Consider the following 25,794-nt stretch of genomic DNA (forward strand, 5'->3'; position numbering starts at 1 on the left):
ATGTGCCCACCGTGTGGACATAGGTGTGAAGCCATTTCAACTACAAATCTATCAGATGCTCAAGCAACCCCCAACTATCAGACCAAAGAAGCACGGAGATAGTTACTACCGGTGATGAAGCCACATTCAAATTCTTTAAAATATTACTCAGCTTTATATCACGATTTGATTAAATCATGACCATTTAAAAATAATCAACAGATAAGCTTTCCACAAAAAGTCTATTTTTCCAAAAATAAAAAGTTAAAAAGACAGAGAGAAGTCAATACCAAGTGACCAAAATTGTTTATTTGACTAAACTCTATTTCATGCATAAGCATGACAGTCTCCCCTGTTCATTAGACTTTGGCAATAAAAAAAACAAGCAGCCTTGTACAGAACAGTGAAAGCGCCAAGGGCGAGAGTAGTCTACAGTTTTACTGTAGGATAAATATATATTTTTTTCAAAAGGCCTCTCTCCCTTTGGCCATATCAACTCTCAGTTCAGATCATTAAATACAGACAAATTTTCAAAATCACTTCTTCACTTCACCGAGATCTTCAATGCTATCATCATCTACCTATAAAACACAAATAATCACATTTCATGAGTTGTAGTATCAAACAATACAGAAGCAACTTGCTTTAAAACTTACTTCTTCAGATGCATATGTTCCATATACTCACCTCTGGCCATTTTTCCTGAATGACATCAATTATGTCATCTGTAAAGTCTCCCTGAATGATGATTTCATCGTCCCCTGTTACTGAGGCACCACAGGAGAATTTTTGAGCAAAAAATCTTTGTGCTTCTTTGAGATCAATTTCTGTTATTTTTTAAAAAGAAACAGGAAGACTATAATTGGAATTGTATGTCAAAGATATTTCATTTTGAAATTTAATCTGCATTTTTAATTCATAATTCCTTTCAGAGCAATAATTACAAACTACCACAGGCAGTGGTCTTCACAATTCAACTTATAGTTTCAAGGTCAAGTAAAATCTCAGTACGTAAAAATAGCATCATCCATACTATTCGTTAACTCCTACGTTAAGACCAAAAAAAATCCAGGAACACATTAATTCCAACAATACATATAGACTTTCAAGTATAATGAAGTTCTTTTGTGTATTCCTTTTTACAAAATAATAATTCACAGCAGAGAAACAAACCCAATATTTATACTGTGGTCCAGTGACTGTTTTTCAATCTGTGTTGTCACATTAAGGGACCATGGTTTACAGTTTCACTATTCACTCAAGGTCCCCAGGAATGGAAGGGGCTCTGACTCAGGACATTCTACCACCACCCAACTTCCCTCACTCTCTACTGTCATTCCCAGAGGGGACAAGCCATTCTTTGCCACCAAGCCTGCAGGGACAGAGGACCAGCACTAGTAGGCTTCTAAGGGAACCCAATCTAGCCCTCCGCATTCTACATAGAATATGCCCAAGCAGGAATTCTGGAAAGGAAAAAGTTAAACCAGTCCCTTCTGCAAAGGAGTCTTAAATTTCATCAAAATTTGATTCTGAAGCTATAGTAAGAAATACAAAATCTCAATATCTTCTTAGCAAAAAATAAAACCTGTGAAATTTTCATGATACCAGATTAAAAGAGGGAGAGAATGAGAGAGAGAAAATAGTTCACACATTTTAAACACACTTAAGTTTAAACTCACCAAAAGTCGCAAGGCCACACACTCTTGTTACATATTTCTTCTTTGCTCTGGGAATTTTGGCTATCGTAACCTTTTGTGGTACAGTCTTCTTTTTTTGTTTTATTTGACCCCTTCCACCTTTATTTATTAAGAAAGAGCTCAGCATTAATTGTTTTGATTTTAACATAATGAGAGAATACTGTCATTAAATTTGTTAATTTTCAAAAGTACCAAATATTAATTTCTGAAGTTCTTCTAATCCAAAATTAATAAACACATGCATGAGTCTTTATTCAATAAATATTATGTTCCAAGCACGTACTAAGGGCTGAAGACACAAAGATAAACTGAAAAGAACATAGTCCCTTGCCCTCCAGGGCTTCTAGTGAAGGGAGACGAAGAAAGTTATAAACTACCACGACCTGACATACACTAGACAAGGACCCATGAACACGGCACTATCACAGCTTTGAGAAGAACGGCTTCCTCTGCTTCTCAAGGACAGGAGAGGGGTCCTCAAGGGACTGGCATCTAAGCTCTTGAGAATAAGGTGAAGTGAGAAGGGCTGGAGACATTTTAGAAAGGACATCCCAGGAAAAGGGAACAAGTTCAGAGACAAGAAAAGGAATTATATTTGAGAACTACACTTGTCTTGATGAAGGAAGCTTATGTAAAAAGCAAAAGATTATATATCAGTCCTTAAAGGACTAGTACATCAAGCGTTGCTATTTGATTTTCTATTGAGGAGGAAGATAAGCCATTGAATGGCTATGCAGGAGTGAAATAACCAGCTTTATGTTTTATCAAGATGATTCTACAGTGTGGAAGGTGGGTCTGTGAAGAGTAAGGCTGAGGGCCAGCCCAGTGGCGCGTTGGTTCAGAGCTGGCTTGCGACACCAGCTCTGAGCAGCAGGGCCCCGGTTTGGATACCACATGAAGGCCAGTGATGCTGCACCCTCTACAGCTAAGATGGTAAACAACAGCTCGACTTGAAGCTGGGCTGCCGTGAGTCGCTGGCGACAGCGTAGGCTGCAGTGGGGCTGCAGTGGGCTGCCGTAAGCTACCATGAGTGGCCAGCAGCGGGTGAGAGCTGCTGTGAGCCGCCATGTGCGACTGTCCAATGGATGGCGACTGATCTGCCTCGCCCGGGAAGAGCGCAATGATGGTGCCAACTGGGGCCAGTGAAGCAACGTCCTCCACAACTAGACTGAAGAACAAAAGGACAGCAACATGTCTGTTCCCATTCCCCGATTCCCCAATAAAATCTTTAAAAAAAAGAGTAAGGCTGACACTCCTACGTTAGTTCAGGCAGAAATTAATCAGAATCTAAACCAAAGCAGCGGCAACAGTCGTGGTCACCAGGCAGAGGATAACAAAAGGAAGGAGGAGAAAGAACAGAATTTGGAACCGAGGAAAAGGGGCAGAGGGAGAACCTAAGATGGGTCTCAGGTTTCTGGCTCGATGGCTGGATAAACTGAGCTGTCATTAACCAAACAGGGAAACCAAAGACGGAGATTTGGGACTTAGTTTATTTTGGAAGTGCTGCCTGTGTGACCACACACATTTCCGGCCCAGAGACGTGGGCCAGAATGAGAGACACAGATTCAGGAATTGTTAAGTGTGGAGTGGTGGCAGGAGTTAGGCACGTGGAAGAACCACCCAGGGAGAACACGCAGAGTGAGGCGGCCAGGAGGCCGAGGGCTGAATCCTGGGAAACCCCAACTGTCAAGGGACCGAAGGGAGAAGTGGATTCTGCACAGGAGATGGAGGAGTGACAGAACAAGAAAGGAAGAGTGTCACAGAAACCAGGAAGAACAGCACTTCAAGAAGGGAACTTGCTCAAACGCTCTATGTAGCAATTCCGGAGCCATCGGCGCCCCTTTCAGAGGAGGGTCAGTGGCGTGAGGGTAAGGTCAGGTCAGAATAGTGAAGTGCACAGCGAACGACCCAACGGCAAGAAGGGCAGTGAGTCTCATCTTATGAAAGAAGCCTGACTCTGAAGGGGAGCCGGGCGGGGAAAAGGCAAAGAAAGGCATGGGCCCTTGGGGAATTATTATGGTTTTTTTAGATGCAAAGTCCTGAAAATATTTATAAGCTACTTTTAGTCACGGGGAAGACTAAGAAAAAACAGGTGGGGACAGGAATTAGTTTTAGGAGGAGAGACAGACAGGCATACACAACAGCTGTGTTAAAAAAAAAAAATTTCAATGGTCAAAGGTAATGAGAGAATAAAATCTTATATAAATGTCCTCACTCTAAATAGAATACACAGGTATTTTAATAAGGTAACAAAATTTTCAAATCATAAACAAGTTGGCTGCTTGCCTTTTACATGCATATATGGTAAATAAAGCATGTTTCCTTATGTCTGTCTAATTTACTGATGAAACCCAAATCATACCACATCCAACCACCCTGAGAATCTGATTCGCATCCCTCTGGGTGACACACACGTGGAATTACAGTAACAGGTAGATGTTATTCACTTTGGGAATGTTTTCATTACTTATTTCCTCTGGCAGAAGGAAGGGAGGTTCGTGTACGTCAAATCATGAATTTAGGTCTCACCTCTCTTTTGTTTTTTCTTCTCTTCCTCTTCCCCTGCTGTTCCTTGACCCTCGCTAATTCCAGCTTCTTGTTTGGGTGAATTTTCTGGATGTAAAAACGAAATCCAAAAGCATTAACATCGCTCGATGCTAGCATTAAAATGTCACCTTGGAGCAACCTGATACACCAATCAGGCATTTTACCAACAACTGAGCACACCATTTATAAAACAAATGATGACACTGCTTGATTTTTATCAAGTCTAACTCTGAAGTCATTATGGCAAATGTATGGTGACAGAAGGCAAAACAAAGTCTTGGATATGTGAAGATTATGATTTTTTTCAGCCATATGTAAGGGGCATAAAACACTTAGGACTCTGCAGGAGTGTTTGGCATCTAAACATACTACTGAAAAAAATTAATAAATACAAATATAAAAATAAACTACTGTATTTTGCCGTGTATAATGCGCACCCACGTTTTTGGCCCAAACTTTCAGGGGAAAAAAAAATCTTTCGTTTTAATTTTTAATTCAAATTTTTATTTGTTTACATTTGGGTACTTGTTTTTGTATTATAAAGGAATTTTAGCATTTATTTATTAATTTGAAATTTTATGGGGGAACAGTGTGTTTTTCCAGGACTCATCAGCTCCAAGTCAAGTAGTTGTTTCATTCTAGTTGTGGAGGGCACAGCTCCATGACCCATGTGGGGATCGAACCAGCAACCTTGGTGTTATGAGCACTGTACTCTAACTAAGCTAACTGGCTGCCCCATGTTTATTTAACATGTTATGGTACAAGAAATTTTATGTACCGGTAACAAATTTACAATATTTACACCTCATAGAGGCCAAGAACACTTCATTGTTCCAAGTTCGTTGTAAGTTCAACAAAACCAATTATCGTATTCCAGGGTATTATTTTGCATACAGATATCGCTATTGATTTCTAGAGTTACACTTTTAACTCATAAACATAAATAAAAGAATTAAAAACATTTATATAGATATGGAATTAGTACTACCCAGGGATGTATAATGTGCATCCTTATTTTTTCCTCACCAATTTGGGCAAAGAAGTATGCATCATACACAGCAAAATACAGTAATCTTGTTAATAGGAAGTCTGGTCCCAAATAAGAGCTTCCCACCCCCTCCTCCTCAAGTCCCATCATTCTGAGGGCCAACCATATAGACAAGACTGTAACACGTGACTTGAGGGTTCTCATTCAGCCACGGACAGTGGCTGTAGCTGCTCTCCAAAAAGGCCTTATCAGGTTTCAAGGGTTGTGCCTCATGCAAACAACCTGAAAATCAAAGCAGCAAATAGTGGGGTAACAGTGGGTATATCTGATAGGCCTGCCAGCCCAGGCGTTCCTCTGCTCCTGCCTTCATTTTTACCAATCTTGTAAGAGAAGCCCTCAGCTTCAGCAAATCGAGAAAATCTGGTCCTCTGCAGTCAAGGTTCCTCACCTCTGGCAACAACTCCACTCTAGTTGTTTGGCCCAAGGCCCTAGATGGCCCTTTTCTCACATCCCACATGTGGGACAGCAGAAAACCCTGTCTGCTCCACCTTCAATATTCACACCAGATAGACTCTGATCACTTTTCACCACCTCCACTGCTACCATTCTGGTCCAGGTCGTCATCATCACGTGAACAGGTTACTGCTGGAGTCTCCTATCTGGTCATCATCCTGCTTTGCTGCCTATGCCTCTCTTCAGTCTACTCCTAACACAGCAGCCAAAGACATGCTGTTGAAACAAACTCAGACCTTATCTCTCGTCTGCTCAAACCCCTCCAATAGCTCCCCTCAGAGTAAAACTCAAGACGTGGTCTTAAAGATGTGGTCCTCCATTGCTTCTCTGACTTTATCTCCTACACTTCCCCTCCTCCTCCGTTAAGCTTAAAACAGAAAGGCCTCCTCTCTGTTTCCTGAATATGCTGGTACGCTCCTGCCTCAGGGCCTTTGCACTGGCACTGTTAATCACCTGGAATAATGTTCTCCCAGGTTTCCAAAGGGCTCACTCCTTCACTTCCTTCAGATCTTTGTTCAAATGCCATCTTTTCAGCAAAATCTTTCCTGGCCACTACCTAATATTTCAAATTTCCTCCCCAATAATTCTTATCTGCCCCCATTCCCTGCTGATCACTACATAACATACTTATTTCGTTTCTCTCATTTTACTTATTTTGTGTCTCCTTCGAGAATGTAATTTCCAAAGAGATCTTTTGTTTACTGCTTTATCCTCAGCATCTGAAACAGTGTGTGGTATAGCGTATGCTTACGAGAAGTAACTTGTTGAATGAATGAGTGAAAATATATTTACCCCTAAATTATTTACTCATCTTTACATAAGAAAGTTGATACTCTGAACTATCCTGTCTCAGGGAGAGAAAACACATGACGCAGTGTGTGATTTTATTGGGTTGTCGGAAAAGTCATGACGTATTTTTTCTATGTTTTTCGTTGCAAAAATGCGTCATGACTTTTCGACAACCCAATATATAAGGAATTTCAGCCCAAGAACTTAAAATAGATTTAAAGTTCATAGATATAGACCAGTAACTCGGTAATTATCCTACTAAAGATCTTTCATAGCTTTAAAATAATGCCTTACATGCATTTGTTTCAGATGTACAAGCTTTGATGAAAGAAAAAAAAAATGTTCATACCTACAGTAAGTTTTGCAAACTCATTTGGAAAATTCTTCTCTAACCATTGTCTACATTTAGCAACATCAGGCATATATTCACAGTACTGTGGGGGAAGAAAAAGAACTGAGTCACAAAAAAAATTTTCAGTCAACCAATACATTTTAATTTAAAATCATTCCCTATACTTGCTACCTAAAGAATGATAAAACTAACTACTCCCACCTGACATCTTATCCACAGGAAATCTATACGCAACCAGGAAACACCCCATAAGAAATTAGAAATTAAAAAGAATTAGGAAAAAAAAAAAAAAGAATTAGGCACTTCCTCGCTAAAGTAATTTACTTCCTCTCCATCAAACATAAGGGCCATTAGAAAAAGGAGCAAACCGACAAAAACAAGCATTATCTCCTTGCTCTGGGCACACAGGTGTCTCATTATTTCCATGACTTGCCCCCAGAGCCTGACTTCGAAGCTTATTAATAGAAGTCTTACACATAACATATGCTTTCTCTTATCTGCTTGGATGTTAAATTTTGGCTTTAAGGTTACTCGTTTTATTAGCTGACTACTCATGAGTTCCATACAAAACTCCAAACTGTACAGCCAAGTGCAAACGATGTACACATACGACTCAAAGTCTAAAGACGACAATTTGAAAGACCATAAAATTATTCTAAACCAAAGTTCTCTATGAAAAGGTGAAAATCTCTCAAATGATAGAAAATGAAAAGTAAGAAAAAAAGAGCTTCAGCTAGCTCTGAAATCAATGACCTCAAATGCAGAAATTTAAAAAGAACTTTAAAAGAACTTACCTCTGTTGGTAATGAACAGACTGGGGAAATGGAGAGAAAAAAAGATTTTAAAATTTAAATATACATATACACAGCACTCATAACTTCTATTTTAAATTTGACAAAAATGCTTTATTTCTACTTTTTCCCTGTATCTTTTCTGTACTACTTTTCAAATGCTACCCATCGTGCCTTTTTTTTTTTGAGGTAAAAGGCACACGGTTAATAAAAATATTACCCTGATTTTTTTTTTTTATCTAAAGAATATCTCCTAGGGTTGATGGAACATCCAACTATACTATCTTGCATATCTTAAGGTTTTACCATAACCACTTCAGTGGGTCTGATACCAAGCTAAGATGGGAACGATTCCCAATACTGCAAAGCTTGAAAGGAGCTAATTACTTCTTTTGATAGCTTTATCAGAACAGCCACTTCTTATTCATACTAACACATTTATAAACTTCAGTAGCACTTTTGCTACCATTTCTTTGTTAACATACTTTTCCTTCTTCATATTATGCTACATTAGAGCATGAAACTGTAAAGCTAGAAGGAACGCTGGTTCAATCTTGTCATTGTACAGCCTGCATGGGCTAAGGGACTAGAACTCCCAATTTTAACTACACTTCTATTACTGGGTCAGCTGCTTATTTTGTTTTTACTTTTAAGGTGACGAATGGGGTAATTCAGTGCCCAATATTCTTGAGCTTTGGCAGGGAGAGGAGGAGTACACCATTGCTATAAGAGTAATTACCATATACTGGTTTTTTTATCCATTATGTTTCATCATCACAACCTTAAAAGCTGCGAATTACCGTATCTGACGACGAAAAAAATGAGACTTAGAGCAGGCAACCCACTTACATCTGGTTAGAACAGGATTTGAACCCTGGTCTGTTTCTGAAGCTTACACCCTTAATCACTAAATTAGATTACACAGCATATACAGGCAACACAGCTCTGTGCCAGCCAGGTGACAGTGCTCTGCTATCTCACCCCGTCACCACTATTTTCCCTAAAGAAGGTTAAATAGTTCATCCGGTGACAAAGGCGGTATGTGGCAGAACAAAACTGGAATCTAGCACCTCTTTATTTCAAGTTTAGAGTTCTTTCTACTAAAGCTCTCCCTGGTTAACTAGAGCTCTGTAACCTTCACAGTTCAAGTTCAAATCTAGTAGGTACAGATATTCAGCCATACTTTCAGTATATAATTATATGTTAAATACCATTACAGCAAAAACTAAAGCTATAAAACTTTGTGTACCATTTCAAATAAAATTCAGTTCAGCAAAATTCTAATACAGTAAAAAAAAATGTGGACAATTCTTCTGAGTTCACTGTTATTTGCTTTTAACATCAATTTCTCTCCGCAGATCACTATTTGTAAACTATAGCTTTTCAATGCAAAGATCTAGCAGTCATCTTCAAACTTCCCATCACTAACAGTGGAACAATAACCTGACAGTATGTACCTGCTGATGTGACGACGTATGGAGAACAAAGTATCATCATCCCTGAAACCTGACATGGTCTGAATGTCTGTGTCCCTCAAAATGCCTATGCTGAATTCCTAATGCTCAATGTGATGGTATTAGGAGGTGGAGCCTTTGGGAGAATTATATTGCATTTATTCTTCTCAACAACCCTCTGAAGTAGGCTCTATTGTTGCCCATTTTATAAATGAGGGAACTGGCCAAGGTCACACAGTAAGCAAATGGCTGATCCAGGATTCAAACTCAGGCTAACTTCAGAGTCTGGAGTCTCAAACCTGAAGACGAAATGTCTCCCCAGCGATGACCCCATCCTAGCTACCCGTGTTTCTCACTGTACTCCAACCAGCATTCCGCTCCCATCAGCCCTTTCTTTTCCCTCTCTGCTGAAGATACCATATTAAATCTTGCCACCACATTGTTCTTATGAATTCCTTCACCTTTTCTTGCAAATTCCACCTATTACCTAAAGTTTCTCACTTCCTTGGAAACGTCCCTACTTCCCTCTGAACAAAGATCCCTCCTTTTCCTGAACTCCAAATTCATATTAGTTAGTACCATTTAATTTAGCATTTAATATTCCCTAAGTGCTTTTCTACAACTAGACCTTACACCTCTTGAGGAAAAAGTAACCCTGTCGCCATGCCTGGAATAGCAATACAAACTAGGGAAATAAACCTTTCTCAAATAGGTGAGGAACCTCTGGCCTACGCAAGTTATCACTGGGGTGGACTGCATATTTAGTGCAACCGTTCAAAAGCCACCTTAGCAGTGATATAATCAATCAATAGGATGGTTTTCTTATACCGTAGTTCACCAATTATAATTTTTCATTTTTATAGGAATGATCTTATAATTATAGCCTACCAATGTGACCATTTTTTCTTTCTTAGTGGAACCTAATATAATGGTGCATCTTATAAAATACCGAGTCTTAGATTCGATGAAACAAGGTACAAAGAACAATAGCTCTTAACTACATCTGATAAACAAGGATGAATAAACCATAATAAACTAGTATACTTTATAATAACAGTATTAGTTAGCACTTATTGTACTACGCTCTTGTGTGAGCTGCTGTACCAGAAACTTTATACAAATCATCTGACTTAAGATGCAATCATCATCTCCATTTTACAGACCTTAAGAGACAAACCTCTAGCCCTTAGTGAAATTAGGTAACTTGCCCAAGGTCATCTAGCTGTTAATGCTGGAGTTAGACGCAAACCCTGGTGTTCTATGGCTCCAAAGGCAAACAATACAGCCAAGTAAGACCAATATAACAACCCTACAAAAAGCTCCCCTGCCTACTCTCTTCCTGAGGTACTAATTTTATTTTACTATCAGAGATATTCAATAAGTGATGCGTTGATACAATTTTTTTTTTAAATTTCAGTGACATCACTTCTCCTTGAGTACTTTAACTTCAGATGAGCTCTCTATTATACTCACAGAATGTAAGGTCCACGAGAACAAGAACCTTTTCTGACTTATTACTACTCAAGCCCCAGCACCTAAAAAAACACTGCTAGGCACATAATACATGGTCAAAAGTCTTTGCCGAATAAAATGAATAGTTACTTGCCCTTGTACTGCCTTGTACCATCAAATTTTTCTGAAACTTTCCAAGACGGTAACAAAATTAGAGCATTTCCAATTCACAAATATTTCTGTAATTGAAAATGAGGGGGGGGGGGAACTCAAAGGGGAAAAAAATCCTGATTCAATCTAACACATACATTAGTAATCAAACCAAAGCTGTCCAACTACCCATCACGGAAACCTTATCAGCTTTGACGCCTTACTGACACCCTCCTATACTATATACCCTATACTAACACAAGACTACTCACGTCTCCAGATGTGCACCAAGCTTTTTTTTTTGCATAGCTGTTCACTTCATCTGGGATGTCATTCTCCACTTCCTTGTCATTCCTTAAGACCCAACCTCTTCCAAGAGGCCCTCCTTTAACAGCCAGACTAACAAGTAACACAAGGCTGAAAAAAAATCTATTTGTATGTCTCTCTCCCAACTGGACGGTAAGCTTCCCCAAGCCAAGTAACAAGACCCAAGTCACACAGGTTGGAAAAATGTTAATCTATGCCTCCCTCTTCATCATTCTCCCCCGCTCCCAAATGACAGGTTCATCAAGTGGCAAAGACAGATGAAAAAAGGATTACTAGAACCAAATGTGAAACTATTACCACAATGCATAAAAATACAGTCCGTAAAAAAAATCACTTTCTGCCTTCTGACACTTGCCTCCACAGTAAAGAACTCGAAGTGGGTAATCTGCATCTAATTTGGTATTGCTCCTCGAGTCTCCTTTGCAATCATGCCCACCAGACTCAGAAAAGTCAGCAGCCATCTCACAAACCTGTAAGCAAGGAAAATAATACATCGTCACAATTTTGGACCAGGACCCCAGAGAAGCAGTGTTCAGCTGTAGTCTTGCCTCCTTCCACCTGAAATACCCACACCTTAAATCGGTTTCATGTCTGTAGTTAAGTGAAGGACACGGGCTGCCATTAGGATTTGTCAAATATGAGCCATTCTGGGCACACCATTTATCAGGTCCACAGGTCTACAGGGAAGCAACTGACAGTGAGACTCATAGCAACTGGGCCATGAAGAATGGGGGGCGCCGGGGGGGGGGTCACTAGTGAAAGAGGAAGCAATGGGGAAAAATGGATGGGGAGGGTGAATTCCGTAGAGATGGGGCAACAAGTCGGGGGGTGATGTGAAATGGATGCAAACTGCAGCAAAGAGAGAGCAAGGCCACAGGGCAGCTGGAAGAGGAAGCTGGAAAAGCCTACGGAGCAAGGGTGGAGTCACCGAAGTGCCCAGGGGGCAGGGTGTGGGGGCAGCTAAAAGCCAAGGGCGGGTCACTGAGGAGTCAGGAGTGGGGATGGGAGTGGGAGGGGGCGGGGAGACCAGGCTGTAAGGAGAGAAAATGGGGCAGAAAAACCGGAAAGGAGCAGCATGTACCAGCGCGGAGGCCACAAGGGGGGCCAGGTGGGAGGGGGAGACACCTGCAGCGAAGGGGCAATCCCGGGGACACCCGAGGGGCCCATGTGGGCGGGGATGTGGAGACGCCCGGCCCGGCCCCCTTCCGCCGGCCAGAACCTCAGCTTCCCCAAGCTCTCTACGAGGTTTTCGGACGTGGGAGAAGCACGGGGGGGGTCATTACCCAGGCGGTCAAACAGCCGCCGCCGCCGCCTCCGCGCCCGCCACTACCGCCAGCTGAAGCGACACATGCAACTCCTCTTCTCTGGCCCGGGCCACCCGAGAGCCCGTCTGCCAGCCGCGCTCCCGCGAGACAATCAGCCTTTATCGCGAGATTCAGGCCGCCGAGGAGTGGCTGTCGCGAGAAGCCTGAAGGGCGGAGAGGAAGTGGGGAGCATGCGCGTTTCGTTCGGAGGTGGGGGGGCGGAGCCAAGCGGCCGGGCGGCTGACGGCCAGTAGGCGGTGCTCGACGCCCGTAGGAGAAGATGGGTGGTTGGCGGTCGGCGCGCGGGAGAGGCTGATTGGAAAAAGCGGAGCTGTGCGTCGAAATCCGCAACGACTCCCTGTTGAGGAGCTCGGGAACTTCGCTCTGGGGTGCATCCCGGAGTCCTGACTAACCTGCTTCCTATTGGATGAGTCAGCCCTTCGCGGGGAGATTGCAGCTGGAAAAAGGCGTTTGGTTTCATTTTAACCTCGTTCCCTCCATTGGCAGCATTATCCTTGAAAAGATAATCTCAACGCTATTTAAGTATTTCTCTTCGCCCCCAGTCTCACTACCCTCACGACTGTCTTCATCGCCTTCCTCGTGTTTGCTTATCCTTGCATTATATGTGATGTAAATTGGAATTAATCATCTCAGGTTTTGCCCCCAGGAGGCTGAAGCCTGGTGGGTGGGTTAGCTCTGCTTCCATCTAGTTGTTTCATTTTGGGAAAAGCCCTTCAGATCCATACTCAGCCCGAATCCCGTTTTTGAAATGGAATTAACACTGCAACACGTGCAGAGCTAAGAGGATTAAGGGAAAAACTAGGTCAGACAAGTGCTTTGTAGATGGTGGAAGCTGTTCTTTTCTATTTTGCTTTATCCTCCACCCCATTCCCTTCCTTCCCTACCAACTTTATTCTCCGCTGCCACCATCACCCTTAAATTTTTTGCTCAGAACTTTTTTGTGCGTTGACGAAGCCATTTGACATAATCTTTTCCACCAGCCACTGTGACCTCCACTCTGGCATCTTTCTTAAACAAAAGTTTCCCCCCTCTCACAAAAGAGCCAATTCTATGTGACATTAGTGAAAGAAGATCTTGTTCCCAAGCATGTTTGATTCCAATAATAACAGCTCCCACTTCCAATAATAATAATAGCTTCCATTTATTGACACCCACCTCCCACTATGTGCTAAGAACCTGCTGTTTGGGGGATATAGGGTCTGGGGGCATTCATTCCACAAAACTCTCTTGGGTCCCCCCTACGCTCCAGGCACTGGGGACACAGTGAACAAGAGACAAAGTCTATGCCCTGACTAACAGTCTTAGACCTGCTAGGCGATTTAATCCTTATAAAAACCCCGTCACATAGGTATTATTGTCTCTAATTCCCAGATAGTAAAATCGAAGCTCAAAGGTGGAAATGAATTAAGTCCGCATATGCATAAGATCACATGGCTAATAGCATATTTTTATTGATCTTAAGATGCACTTTCTAACATCTCTCATAACAAGATGCATTGCAATGGATGGAGTCTTAGCATTGTGTCTAAGTTTAACTGGCAGCATCTTTCTTCGTGGTGCACAAAACAAGGGAGTATCTTACAATCGATGGCACCTTAGATGTAATGAACTATGGAGAGGTGGCCTGTCAAAGGCGACCAGTCCTGCATGATACACCCAATGTTTTCAGTTCCATTCCTCCCCCTTTTCTTGCTTTGCTTTGTAGGGAAGGGGGTGCTGACCCCTATGGAATGCATTCCCAGGCTCCCATGATCCCGAGCTTCCAGCAAGGTTCAGCCTCCTTCTCATCCACCCCACTCCACCCCCTAGAGCCCCATCTCTGGCAGTAGCTGGTTCTCTCTCTCTATTGGTTGAGGGTCACAGATCCTGGACTCCTGTAACACAGCCCCCTTCCTGGGTCTGGTCTCCAGTCTACAGGTGGTGACGGCTTCTTGATGGCTAATTTCTGAGTTGCCTCAGCCACCTCTGTTTAGCTTTTCAACAGTTCCATTCCCTGTGGAACCAATCCCCTGAACGAAATTCTCCTCTACTTTACATACTTAGATGGGGTTCTGTTTTCTGAGTGGACTCTGCCTGACACCGCTGGCATTCAAACGCAGATTTGCACTTCACAGCGCCGCCACAGTCTGCCAGCTCTCAGGTACTAAAAAGAGAAACAACTTGTTAAATAAAGAAACATCACAATGGTTTCTACCAGGAACCCGCAGACTCTTTGAGAGGCAGTGGAATGATTGCAAAGGATACAGAATCCACTTGTGTACCAAGCATCATCAGGAAATGGACCAAATATCTTTCAGACTTAAGTATTACTGTTTTCTAGTGTAAGTCAGTTTTGTCCCAATGAATGTCCAAATGTTGAATTTGGTTGGCCTGGCTCCAGTCATGTCCATCCCTAAATCAATCACCATAACTAGACAAGCCCTGAGTTGAGTTTCCCCTTCGGAACTGGGTTTGGAGAGCAGGGTAGGGCACATCCCAAAGGAAATCTGAGGCCCTATGACCAGAAGAGGGAGCTGTACTGATGTATCAAAAACAACAGACGTTCACTACAGCCATCCTCATACTCACATGTGCTGAAAATTATTAAATAAACTACTGTCCTTGACACATGAAGTGGGTGTGTAAGAGAGGCAGACTTCCTTACTAACAGAATCCTATTTCACTTGAGATAGTAGGAGTATAGTTAAAGATACTGAATTTCCCAGCATCCTTTGCACCACAGGTGGCTAAGTGACACAGTTCTGGTCAATGAGATATAGATAGATGCTGAGAAGGGCATCTCTTCTGTCGGGAAACACTATGAAAGGTTTTTAACTGGACAAAAAAAAATACTGGGTGTCCTAGCTAGCATTCTTTTTGGCGTCATTGCCATCTTTCATGGTCTTTGCGCTATTTTACAGTTTTGTAAGTTGTAGAAAACCAATAGTAATGCAATTGGCTCCTGTCCATAGAAATGCACGTGAATTGTGTCTGGATGAGCTGCAATTAGTGATTACTCTGTTGACTAGTTTTCTATTTGTAGACTCATTTCAGCATTCCTGATTGCTTATGTATGCATATATAATTGCCTACGTGTGTTAAAGTTCTCCTTTGAGTTGGTTTTAGTATCTTACTGACTCCCTTATTAACAAGTGAAATAAAATCTTTGACACGTGTATTTCATAATTGGATAAGAGTCATGCTTTTGTTCTTTAAAAAATTTTTATCATTTAACACTTCTCACATAGAAAGGGAAGGCCTGGGCCGGCCGAGTTGGCTAAGAGTGTGAGCTCTGAGCAACAGGATCGCCAGTTCGATTCCCACATGGGCCAGTAAGCTGTGCCTGAGCTGAGACCTTCCCCTGAGCTGCCAACAGGATGGCTCAGCTGATGAGAGCACGTGCTCCTAACAACAAGGTTGCTGGTTCAACTCCCACATGGAATGGTGGGCTGCACCCCCTCCCCCACTCCCACAACTAAGATTAAACACGGCACCTTGAGCTGAGCTGCCCTGAGCTGCTGATGGGCAGCAGGATGGGACTGGACTTGGAGCTGAGCTAGCTGTGCCCTCCACAACTAAGACTAAAGTACAACAACTTGGCTGTTCCCCTTCCCCAATTTCCCAATAAAATCTTAAAAAAAAAAAAAAGGCAAGGTTTCACATTAAAAAAAAGCCTTGACCACTGTCTCTTCTTTCTGTTTGGATCATGAACATAGCCAGGAGGTTGATAGATCCATCTTGTAACAGGGGTGGCTAGCCTGAGAAGAAAGGTGTATATGCTAAGGATTATGGCCTGGAACTGTATAAATAGCCTGTGTTCCTGATATTATTGTTGAATCACCATATCAGCTCTTGACTGCCTCCTTCCTGGGGCTTCCTATTGTGAAAGCCAAACACCCCCGCTGTCTGTTTAAACCAATGCAGTAGGGTTTTCTATTATACTACAGAATGCATTTCTAAACAGTACTTCCAGAAAGTCAGCTATTTCCTTTAACACCAAAGGGGAACCTGTGGTCAAGTAAAGTGTGCTTGAAGAAAGGAAGCAAAGGTGAGACCAGACTAAAGGATGATGGGGAAGTAACGTTGCAAAACCAGTCATTCAGAGGAAGCGTGGGGGCATTCTGACGTCACCTTCTGAGACATCTATTAAAGAGAATGCGTTTCTCAGTCTCCTTGAATTAGATAGAAGTGACTTCTTACCACATGGGACACCTTGTCATAACATGATCTATTTTCTCAAGAAATCATAGGGTTATATATTTTTTCCCACTCTTGGGGCTGGAGTGGTCCCTAGCCAGGGATTTTCTTTCATCTGGTTCTTTCTGAGCATTTTCAAGATGGCCGCTTGGGGTTAGAAAGGATATTTGTTGATTACCTTTCTAGCATCCACTCTCTGTTGATCTCTTCCCCACACTCTACCCTTGTGGTCCGCTTGGGCCTTCACAAACCCCCGTCCGCAGGTGCACATGGTGTCCTGCTGGTAACAATGATTAATCGATTTAAGGCTAGGTCAACCAGAGTGAGTCCCGGCACACTTCTGAGGGATCGTCTAGAAATGAGGCTCTCCCTTTCTCACTGGACTTGAGTCTCAGAGGATGAGCAATAGAGCTCCTGGCAGCCATCTTGCCACCATGTGACCTGAGAATAAAGTCAATATGAAGGAGAGCAGAGCTGAGAGGTGGAGCAAGTTTGACCCCTGATTCCAGCACATCTGAGGTCAGCGGCAACCCTGGACCTTTCAGTTATAAAAGTCAACCAATTCCCATTTTTGCTTAAGCCAGTGTGGAGTATCATTTTCAGATTAGTTCTGATGGACACAAGGGATCAGGGTTAGGGCAGCCCTTTTAGGGGCTTATTAAGACCTGTTCTAGCACAATGTTTCTTAACATTTTCCCCTCCATTATCACACGCACAAGGGATCTTATGTCTTTGCAAAGCACAATCTCGTAAACAAATCTACATTTTGATGAAACCCCAAAATGACTGCAAGGATGTAAAGCATTATAATAATTTATAAATTTCACAACAAACTACAATGCATATGTAAGGTAGGTTGCTATGGACAACAGCAGATTAAATGGGCTGTCATTTAATTCCTTTCTCTCCTACTCAAGAAGGCATTTTGGAGTTCTTAGAACGAAGCCTCGTCTGACGAGAAACATCATAGGGACAACCTTCAATCTGTTTCACTTGTTCAAGTAAATACAATTTCAAACTCTTATACTTTTGTATTAGCAATAAATTACCAGACATATGCCATACATAAAAACTGAAATCAACATAGCAGTAGATGGAGATGCCCAGGAATGAGAACCACTCAGAGAATAGCGCTCAATTTATTCCCAGGCTACATGAGCTCCCTTCCAAATGAATATATTCTTCATCTGTTAATTCTGCCCCCCTCTCCTATTGGATTCCTTTGAATTACATTTCAAATATCATATGATATTATTGGGACCGGCCGAGTGGCTCAGTTGGTTAAGAGTTGACTTAAGAACGCGAGCTCTGAGCAACAGGGCCGCCAATTTGATTCCCACATGGGCCAGTGAGCTGTGCCTGAGCTGAGAGCTGCCCCTGAGCTGCCAACAGGTGGCAGGATGGCTCAGCTGGTGAGAGCACATTCTCCTAACAACAAGGTTGCCAGTTTGACTCCCATGTGGGATGGTGGGCTACGCCCACCCACAACTATTGGGTTGTTGGAAAAATCATGTCGCATTTTTGCAACGAAAAACATACAAAAATCATGTCATGACTTTTCTGACAACCCAATAAGATTGAACGCGGCACTGTGAGCTGAGCAGCCGCAAGCTGCCGTGGGGTGGCTGGATGGCAGAAGGCGACTGGGCTTGGAGCTGAGCTAGCTGCACTCTCCACAACTAAGATTGAAGGACAACAACTTGGCTGTTCCCCTCCTCAGTTCCCCAATATAAAGAATAATAATAATAAAATAAATAAATATTAATAAAAAAAGATTTCCCACAGACCGCCTCCCCACACCTTATCAACAGTAGACTTTCAGAGACAGAGAAACTTATCTTTTCTCCCTAAATCCTCTGCCTTCCAGCTAATTCTACAGTCAAAGAGAGAGAGGAAGGTGATTTGACAAGACAGAAAGGGAGAGGAAAAGAAAACTCACACAAGAAAAGGGAAGCACTTGCGTTTACAAGAATCCAGAGGTATCTGCTAACACAGAGGAAGCAAAGTTTCCATTTGCTGAAAAATCCAACGTGACCTTATTAAAGTATTCAGAGTTCCCCGCTCAGCCTCATCTTGGGGTGGTACAGCCTACAATAGTGACACCTTGTCACAGAATCACAAAGCATTCTCCCCCCATCCCCCCCAACAGTAAAAGTGGCTGCTATGAGCTCTTATGAAAAGCAAGATTTAGTTATCCAGATCCTTATTCCATCCCCTTCCTGCCAAAAAAATGGACTTGTCGGGTCAGCCGAGTGGCGCATTGGTTAAGAGCTGGCTTGGGACGCCAGCTCTGAGCATCAGGACCCCGGTTCGGATCCCACATGAGGGCCAGTGACACTGCCCTCTATAGCTAAGATGGTGAACAACAGCCCGACCTGGAGCTGAGCTGCCGTGAGTCGCCGGCGACGGCATAGGCTGCAGCCTCTGCTGCAGTGGGCTGCCATAAGCTACCGTGTGTGGCCAGCAGCCAGCGTGAGCAGCCAGCAGCTGGTATGAGCTGCCAAGGGCCGCCGTGAGCAGCTGTCCAGAGGCCGGTGAGCGACTGCCTCACCTGGGAAGAGTGCAATGATAATACCAACATGGTCCAGTGAAGCAACGTCCTCCACAACTAGACTGAAGAACAAAATGACACCAACTTGTCTGTTCCCCTCCCCCAATTCCTCAATAAAAATTAAAAAAAAAAAAGGACTTGTCTCCAAGGACCTCTTGGATTAGTGGGAGAGCTAAACGTAGACGTTGGGTGGACACACATTTTTGTTTTTAAGATTTTTTTGGGGAATTGGGGGAAGGGAACAGCGTTGGGGAATCAGGGAAGGGGAACAGATAGATAGACCAACTGCTGTTTTGTTCTTCAGTCTAGTTGTGGAGGATGTCGCTTCACTGGCCCATGTTGGTATTATCTTTGCGCTCTTCCCGGCTGAGGCAGATTGGTCGCCAGCCATTGGACGGCCACTCAAAGCCACTCACACTGGCTGCCGGCCACTCACGGTAGCTTATGGCAGCCCACTGCACCAGGGGCTGCAACCTACGTTGTCGCTGGCGACTCATGGCAGCCCAGCTCCAGGTTGAGCTGTTGTTCACCATCTTAGCTGTAGAGGGTGCAGCGTCACTGGCCCTCAAGTGGGATCTGAACTGGGGCCCTGCTGCTCAGAGCTGGTGCTCCTAAGTGAGCTCTTAACCAACTGAGCCACTCTGCCGGCCCGACACACGTTTTTATTAGAAGTTATGAGACTAACAAGTTAGGAAGAAAGTGAGGCAGGAAAGAAAATTTGGGAACCATCTGTGAAAGGGCCTTGTATAGCCCTTATAAAGCCAAAGAATGCAACCTTTAACCTAAGGCAGAGGTGACAAACTCAAAATCCAAGAGATCAGACGAATGAATGAGTGACACTGACCAAGTAATAGGGAATGGTGGGGACTGTGGCAAAATGGAGACTTCTTGGACTGTCTCAAGGGGGCAGTTACTCTCAGCTCCAGCCTATTGTTACTATGTGGGATTGTTGGCCCAGTGTGGCCATATCTCCCAGTTTCGCAAGAGAGTCTGGAAATACAGGGTTTTTTATAGGACAGTCCTAGTTTTTTTAAACATGTGGGCCAAATCAAACTGGTTTTCAAACCAGATATGGCTCACAGGCCCTATAGCTATCACCATAGCTATCATCTTGGCAGAGGGAGCTAACGATGGCTGTTAAGTGGGAAAAGAATGATATGAGCATATCTGTACTTCAGAAAAAAATCACTTTGTAGTGTGGGAGAGGAATTACAGGGAATCAACTAGAGCAGTGGTTCTCACCCTTCCTAATTCCGCGACCCCTTAATACAGTTCCTCATCTTGTGGTGACCCCCAACCACAAAATTATTTTCATTGCTACGCTATAACTGTAATTTTGCTACTGTTATGAATCGTAATGTAAATATCTTTTTGTTTTCCTATGGTCTTAGGCGACCCCTGTGAAAGGGTCGTTCGACCCCCAAAGGGGTTGCACCCCACAGGTTGAGAACCACTGAACTAGAGGAAAGGAAACCAACAGTTTCAACAGCTGGGAGGTGACAGTGGTCCTCGTGAAGGTGGGGGCAGTGAGTGGGGAGTGTTGTCAGGCTAATTGGGAGTCTAGGATTCAGAGGGAAGAATTCAGCTTTAATCAGCATCAGAAGAAGGCGTGCATTCTTCCAAAGCACTCTCTCCTCACCCCTTGCCTAAGCTGGGAGCTGAAAGGCACAGGGCGCATAGGTCACTTCTACAGTGGAAGGATCGAAAGTTGAGCAGACTCCGATCTTTGGTGCAGTCTAATTTTACCCATGATTATCTTAGAGATAGGCTCCTTAACCAACTGCCCCAACCCTCATGCGCCCCCACCAATGGGCTCAGCACATAATTAAAATAAAAAAACCTACGATCACAGTGTTGGGCTCTTTTGAACTGCCAGTGGGAAGGTCAGAGCCAAATCCTCTTTTGCAAACAGCAGAGGGAGGTACTGGCTCCCACAGAGGCTGTTTCATGGAGACATACATATGAGAAACTGCTTCAGATCCATGGCATGCTCTTGCTAGTTGTGCAACTGGTCACTTGGGTCCACGGAAGGAGGCAAAGGGTGGGAGGTGTGAATGGAGGGGAGACACACTTCAAAGGCGGACACACTTTTAAAGAACTTTTTAACACCCAACAAATGTGGTCTTTACAGCTTTTTTTCTCTATCTACCCTTCCGATTTTTGAAGGCTTTTTTTGGGTGTGGGCACAGGAAACGGCTCCGAGCCACAGGTCGCTGGCACCGCCTGGGAGTGCCCCATGGGATGAGGGAGAGGACGGGCAGTCAGGCAAAGGTTAGGGAGGAAAGCAATGCAGAGGCCCAGATTGGCTGCAGGAAATGTTTGTGTTTCTCCTCCGGGAGGGAGGACAAACAAACGCTTTTCATGCCTTCTGGGCGGCTTTGCGGCTCTCCAGCATGGAGAGAGTCTGAGGAGAAAGAGTGAAGCTGGAAATAAAACTCATTCTGGGGCTGGACCCAGCAACTCATCTCCAGCATGAATCTCATTGGACCGGTGGGTCGCTTCCCAGCAATGACCACTTGCACGAAATTACATGCATTTCAAAGCCTTACCGCGCTCCATGCACAGGCTGCTGGGGAGACAGGCGGCTTGTGACCCAGGCTCTGGAGAAAGGACTTCCCTGCAGTTCTCGTTTCCTGGCTCAAGTTTCTGTTCTCGGTTTTGGTGGCTGTATCCACCCACATGTGCGGTGGGTACCTACATCCCAGAGTGAAGAAGTTAGAAAAACAGCAGCTGGGTGAGTGGCAGCCTTCAGATAAGCATCTCTGTCTTTGTGGGGACTCCAGGGCCTGCCGGGCGCAGGGAGCATTTGTCATCTGTCCACCATGGACAACGGGTCGTGTTGCCTCATCGAGGGGGACCCCATCTCCCGGGTGATGCCTCCGCTGCTGATCCTGGCTTTCGTGCTTGGTGCCCTGGGCAATGGCATCGCCTTGTGTGGTTTCTGCTTCCATATGAAGACCTGGAAGCCCAGCACTATTTACCTTTTCAACTTGGCCGTGGCCGACTTCCTTCTCATGATCTGCCTGCCCTTTCGGACAGACTATTACCGCAGAGATAGACGATGGGTCTTTGAGGACATTCCTTGTCGGGTAGCGCTGTTCATGCTGGCCATGAACAGGGCTGGGAGCATCGTCTTCCTCACGGTGGTGGCCGTGGACAGGTATTTCAAAGTGGTCCATCCCCACCACATGCTGAACACCATCTCCAACCGGACTGCAGCTGGCATCGCCTGTGCCCTTTGGACCATGGTCATCCTGGGAACCCTGTATCTTTTGATGGAGAACCACCTGTGTGTGCAAGAGAAGACCATATCCTGTGAGAGCTTCATCATGGAGTCGGCCAACGGCTGGCATGACATCATGTTCCAGCTGGAGTTCTTCCTGCCTCTCGGTATCATCTTGTTTTGCTCCTTCAAGATTATTTGGAGCCTGAAGCAGAGGCAGCAGCTGGCCAGGCAGACTCGGATGAAGAAGGCTATCCGTTTCATCATGGTGGTGACGGGCGTGTTTGTCACGTGCTACCTGCCCAGTGTGTCGGCCAGGCTGTATTTCCTCTGGACGGTGCCCTCGAGCGCCTGCAACCCCTCCGTCCACGTTGCCCTCCATGTCACCCTCAGCTTCACCTACATGAACAGCATGCTGGATCCCCTGGTGTATTATTTTTCAAGTCCCTCGTTCCCAAAATTCTACACCAAACTCAAAATCCGGAGTTTGAAACCCAAGCGGCTGGGACGCTCCAAGACACAGAGGCCGGAGGAGACGCCAATTTCAAACCTCTGTCGCAAGAGCTGCACCAGTGTGGCTTGCAAATAGCTTGCAAAGCCAATTGGATGTGCCGCGGGGTCTCCACGTGTGTTGAACCAGCACTGAAACAGACAGAGAGACAAAATCGAGGACAGGCTGGCAACTTAGAAATAATTTCTGCTGAGGGGTTTGAAAATGCTGCCCTTTCTCAACTATATCCCCCTCACTGTGTTGGAAAAAAAAAGCTCAGGCTACTATGCCTTCTTGGAAGGTCCCAGTTGAGAAGTGAGTCGGTTGCATTTATACGATCTTATTACAAGGATAAGGGCACAAGGGGCATGTGTGTGACGGGCGGGGGGCAGGGGGCGGGACTAGGAAGAGCTCAGCTCCTGTGTAATTTTAAACAGCTGGGTAAATAGGTACACGTGTTTAAACGGTCCGGTCCTCCCCTTGGGGGGAGTTAGTGAACTTAATGACTTTATCAGTATTTCCTATCCTCCCACCTTAAATCATTACTTGCCTTGGAAAATAGAAACCGGACTAAGTCAATACTATTATTTCAGGCTGAGTGAGGCTCTGTAGCTTGGAATGTCTTGATTCCCATGATTTTCATCAGCGGGGGTGAGGGGGGGCGGGGGCTCTGTTCATTTCTTGACTTCTCAGTAGCCCAAGAACGACAGCAAAACAATGTGCTCTGACCTTGTTTGGGCTCCACATTTTTCTGCAAGTCTTGGCATTTCAGAGAACATGCTGAGGGGATATGTTTACCTGCCCTGATTTTTCCAGTGGGAGCTGAGTGCTTGAAAAAAGTCCCCTGGTCTTTGGAAAGTGCGGAGTCCAGGCTGTTTTCACCTGCTTGCTATGTTGAACTTATTCATGAGCTGAAATCATTCATTCTCCACGTATTTACTGAATTGATATTCTGTGCCAGGCACTGTACCATGTCCCTTTTACCTGGAAGCTTGTTAGTCAACTCTTGCATGACAGCAAAGTTTTTTTTTTTTTTGGGGGGGGAGGCAAACAGAGAGGTTAGTTAACCTTCACCTTTTTCCACACATATAGTTCCTAGACCAGTTTCTGCAAACACCTCTTCTGGAAAAAAGTAAGTGCCCCTTATACGCATGAATCTCTCACATATGTACCTGGAAACCTCCAAACCCGATGATTCTATGAAATGACAGGCTGCCCTGCGCTGGATGAGGAAGGAGTCTAAGCCAGCCTTCACTCAGTTCTCAAGTCTCAAAAGGGCGAGTCATGCTTGGCACCTCTATTTACCCTTTCTCAAATTCCCAGGGTCTTCTCTGCACTTAAGGACTCCACCAGCTTTTGGTTCTTTGGCCTCGAAACTCCCCTCATTCCTTCCTAGCTCCCTTTTCATAGGCACTGCACCGCCTAGTGGTGAAAAGCACGAGGTGTGGGGAAGTCAGACGAATCTAAGAATGAATCCCAACTCAGCCACCTACTAGACGCGGGATCTGGAAGCTGATTGTATTTAACCACTTTTAGCTTTAATTTCCTCATCTGTCAAACAAGGGTAACAATAGTATTGACTTCAAATCCTGGGCTGATTCAAGGACTCCAAGGTCCAGAAGTTTGGGGGCTTTGCTCACTGTCATATGCCCAGTGCCTGCACATAGTAGGTGCTTAGTAGATACTTGAATGAGTGCATGAACAGCATTAAACTCAGTGTCTGGCAGTAAGTACTCCATATTATAGCTTTCTATGTTAACACGCTGAGGCACAGAAGCAATTTCCCTCGGGGTTCCCAGCGGCTCCACAGTCACTACCGGAATTCTGCTCCCCAGCTGCCCGGGGAGGAGGGAAGGCCAGGATTCTTATCAGCATCAAAACAGCATATATCATCCTGTGAGAAACCTGTAAGAACCCACACTTCTGTTTTTAATTCTTTCCTGGGCTGCTCCTTTGTTGTTCCATCTTAATAAACATGGGTTCCTAAATCAAGTTCCTTGTCCGATGTGTGACCCGATGTGAAATGACTCAGAAGACTTTCCCTTCCAAGAAAAAAAAAAGTCTAAAAAAATCCAGAAGCTCATGGTAGGCAGCAGTTCTCACTAAAAACCAGCAAGAACAAACAAAATGAAAGGAAAATCAAACAAAACCCGAAACACCATCTTGATTCTAATTTTGCTTCCCTTTTTAAATTCATGGAACTTAAAAATCTTAGAATTTAGAAATTCATAGAAAAAGTAATCTTATCAAGAAGTATTCTTCAGAAATGATTCTTCAGAAAGGAAGAGTGTAGTTTGGTTGACAAAGCTTTGTTTAAACTTACTGGAATGGCAAAGTGTAATCGATTTAGAAGAAAATGTTCTCTCCCTTATTCAGGGTCTTTCAGGAAGTCACCTAAAAGCTATTGTAGAAGGGATATGAGGCCATATATTCTACAGGAATTACATGGAAAAAAATAAGAGGTACCTTTTATTGGTGCTGACAGTGTAAAAATTGTAGTTCCGGTCTAGTCTCAGAGTGGGTTTCCTTACCCTTAATTAAAAGTGAAATGGTCACCATGGGGTGTGAACTCACCCGACTGTAGGGGCTGCTTAGATGGGATTAGAGCTCTGGGGCACAAGGGGTTAAGCCAATTGTTTACATTTCTTCAGCAAGGTGGGCACCTGGCCACAGTGTCATGCCTGGTCTCAACTTGCTTGCCTTCTGAATCTTCTAATCCCCAGACTCAAATCCACTTCTAATCTAGCAGCATGACTCAAGACCCCATCACCACAGTGAGTGCATAAATAGCTTGGGACCAGCTCCGTAATTTGCAGAGCCCAGTGCAAAAGGAAAATGCAAGGTCCCTTGCTCAAAAAGTATTAAGAATTTCAAGGCAGTAGGGCCAGCCAAGTGGCTCAATTGGTTAAAAGTGTGAGCTCTGAGCAACCAGGGTCACCGGTTCGATTCCCACATGGACCAGTGAGCTGTGCCCAAGCTGAGCTGTCACT

At 44.0% G+C, this 25,794-nt stretch overlaps 2 protein-coding genes across 2 annotated transcripts; one reads left to right on the forward strand and one right to left on the reverse strand.

Moving 5' to 3' along the window:
• Positions 1–266: 266 nt before the first annotated feature.
• On the reverse strand, positions 267–12,487 carry DENR (density regulated re-initiation and release factor). The gene is made up of 8 exons (XM_019649039.1): positions 12,323–12,487; positions 11,395–11,509; positions 7,660–7,679; positions 6,863–6,947; positions 4,206–4,289; positions 1,659–1,775; positions 667–806; positions 267–560 (listed from the first exon to the last, which is right to left on the reverse strand). Exons 2-8 carry the CDS (start codon positions 11,498–11,500, stop codon positions 516–518), a joined length of 597 nt encoding a protein of 198 aa, XP_019504584.1. The 5' UTR covers positions 11,501–11,509; positions 12,323–12,487; the 3' UTR covers positions 267–515.
• Positions 12,488–21,462: 8,975 nt separating this feature from the next.
• HCAR1 (hydroxycarboxylic acid receptor 1) lies at positions 21,463–24,778 on the forward strand. Its single transcript, XM_019648874.1, has one exon. The coding sequence runs from the start codon at positions 21,914–21,916 to the stop codon at positions 22,901–22,903; it is 990 nt and encodes a 329-aa protein (XP_019504419.1). The 5' UTR covers positions 21,463–21,913; the 3' UTR covers positions 22,904–24,778.
• Positions 24,779–25,794: the final 1,016 nt, after the last annotated feature.

The sequence above is a fragment of the Hipposideros armiger genome, unplaced genomic scaffold, assembly GCF_001890085.2.
Source record: "Hipposideros armiger isolate ML-2016 unplaced genomic scaffold, ASM189008v1 scaffold_128, whole genome shotgun sequence".
Taxonomy (NCBI): Eukaryota; Metazoa; Chordata; class Mammalia; order Chiroptera; family Hipposideridae; genus Hipposideros; species Hipposideros armiger.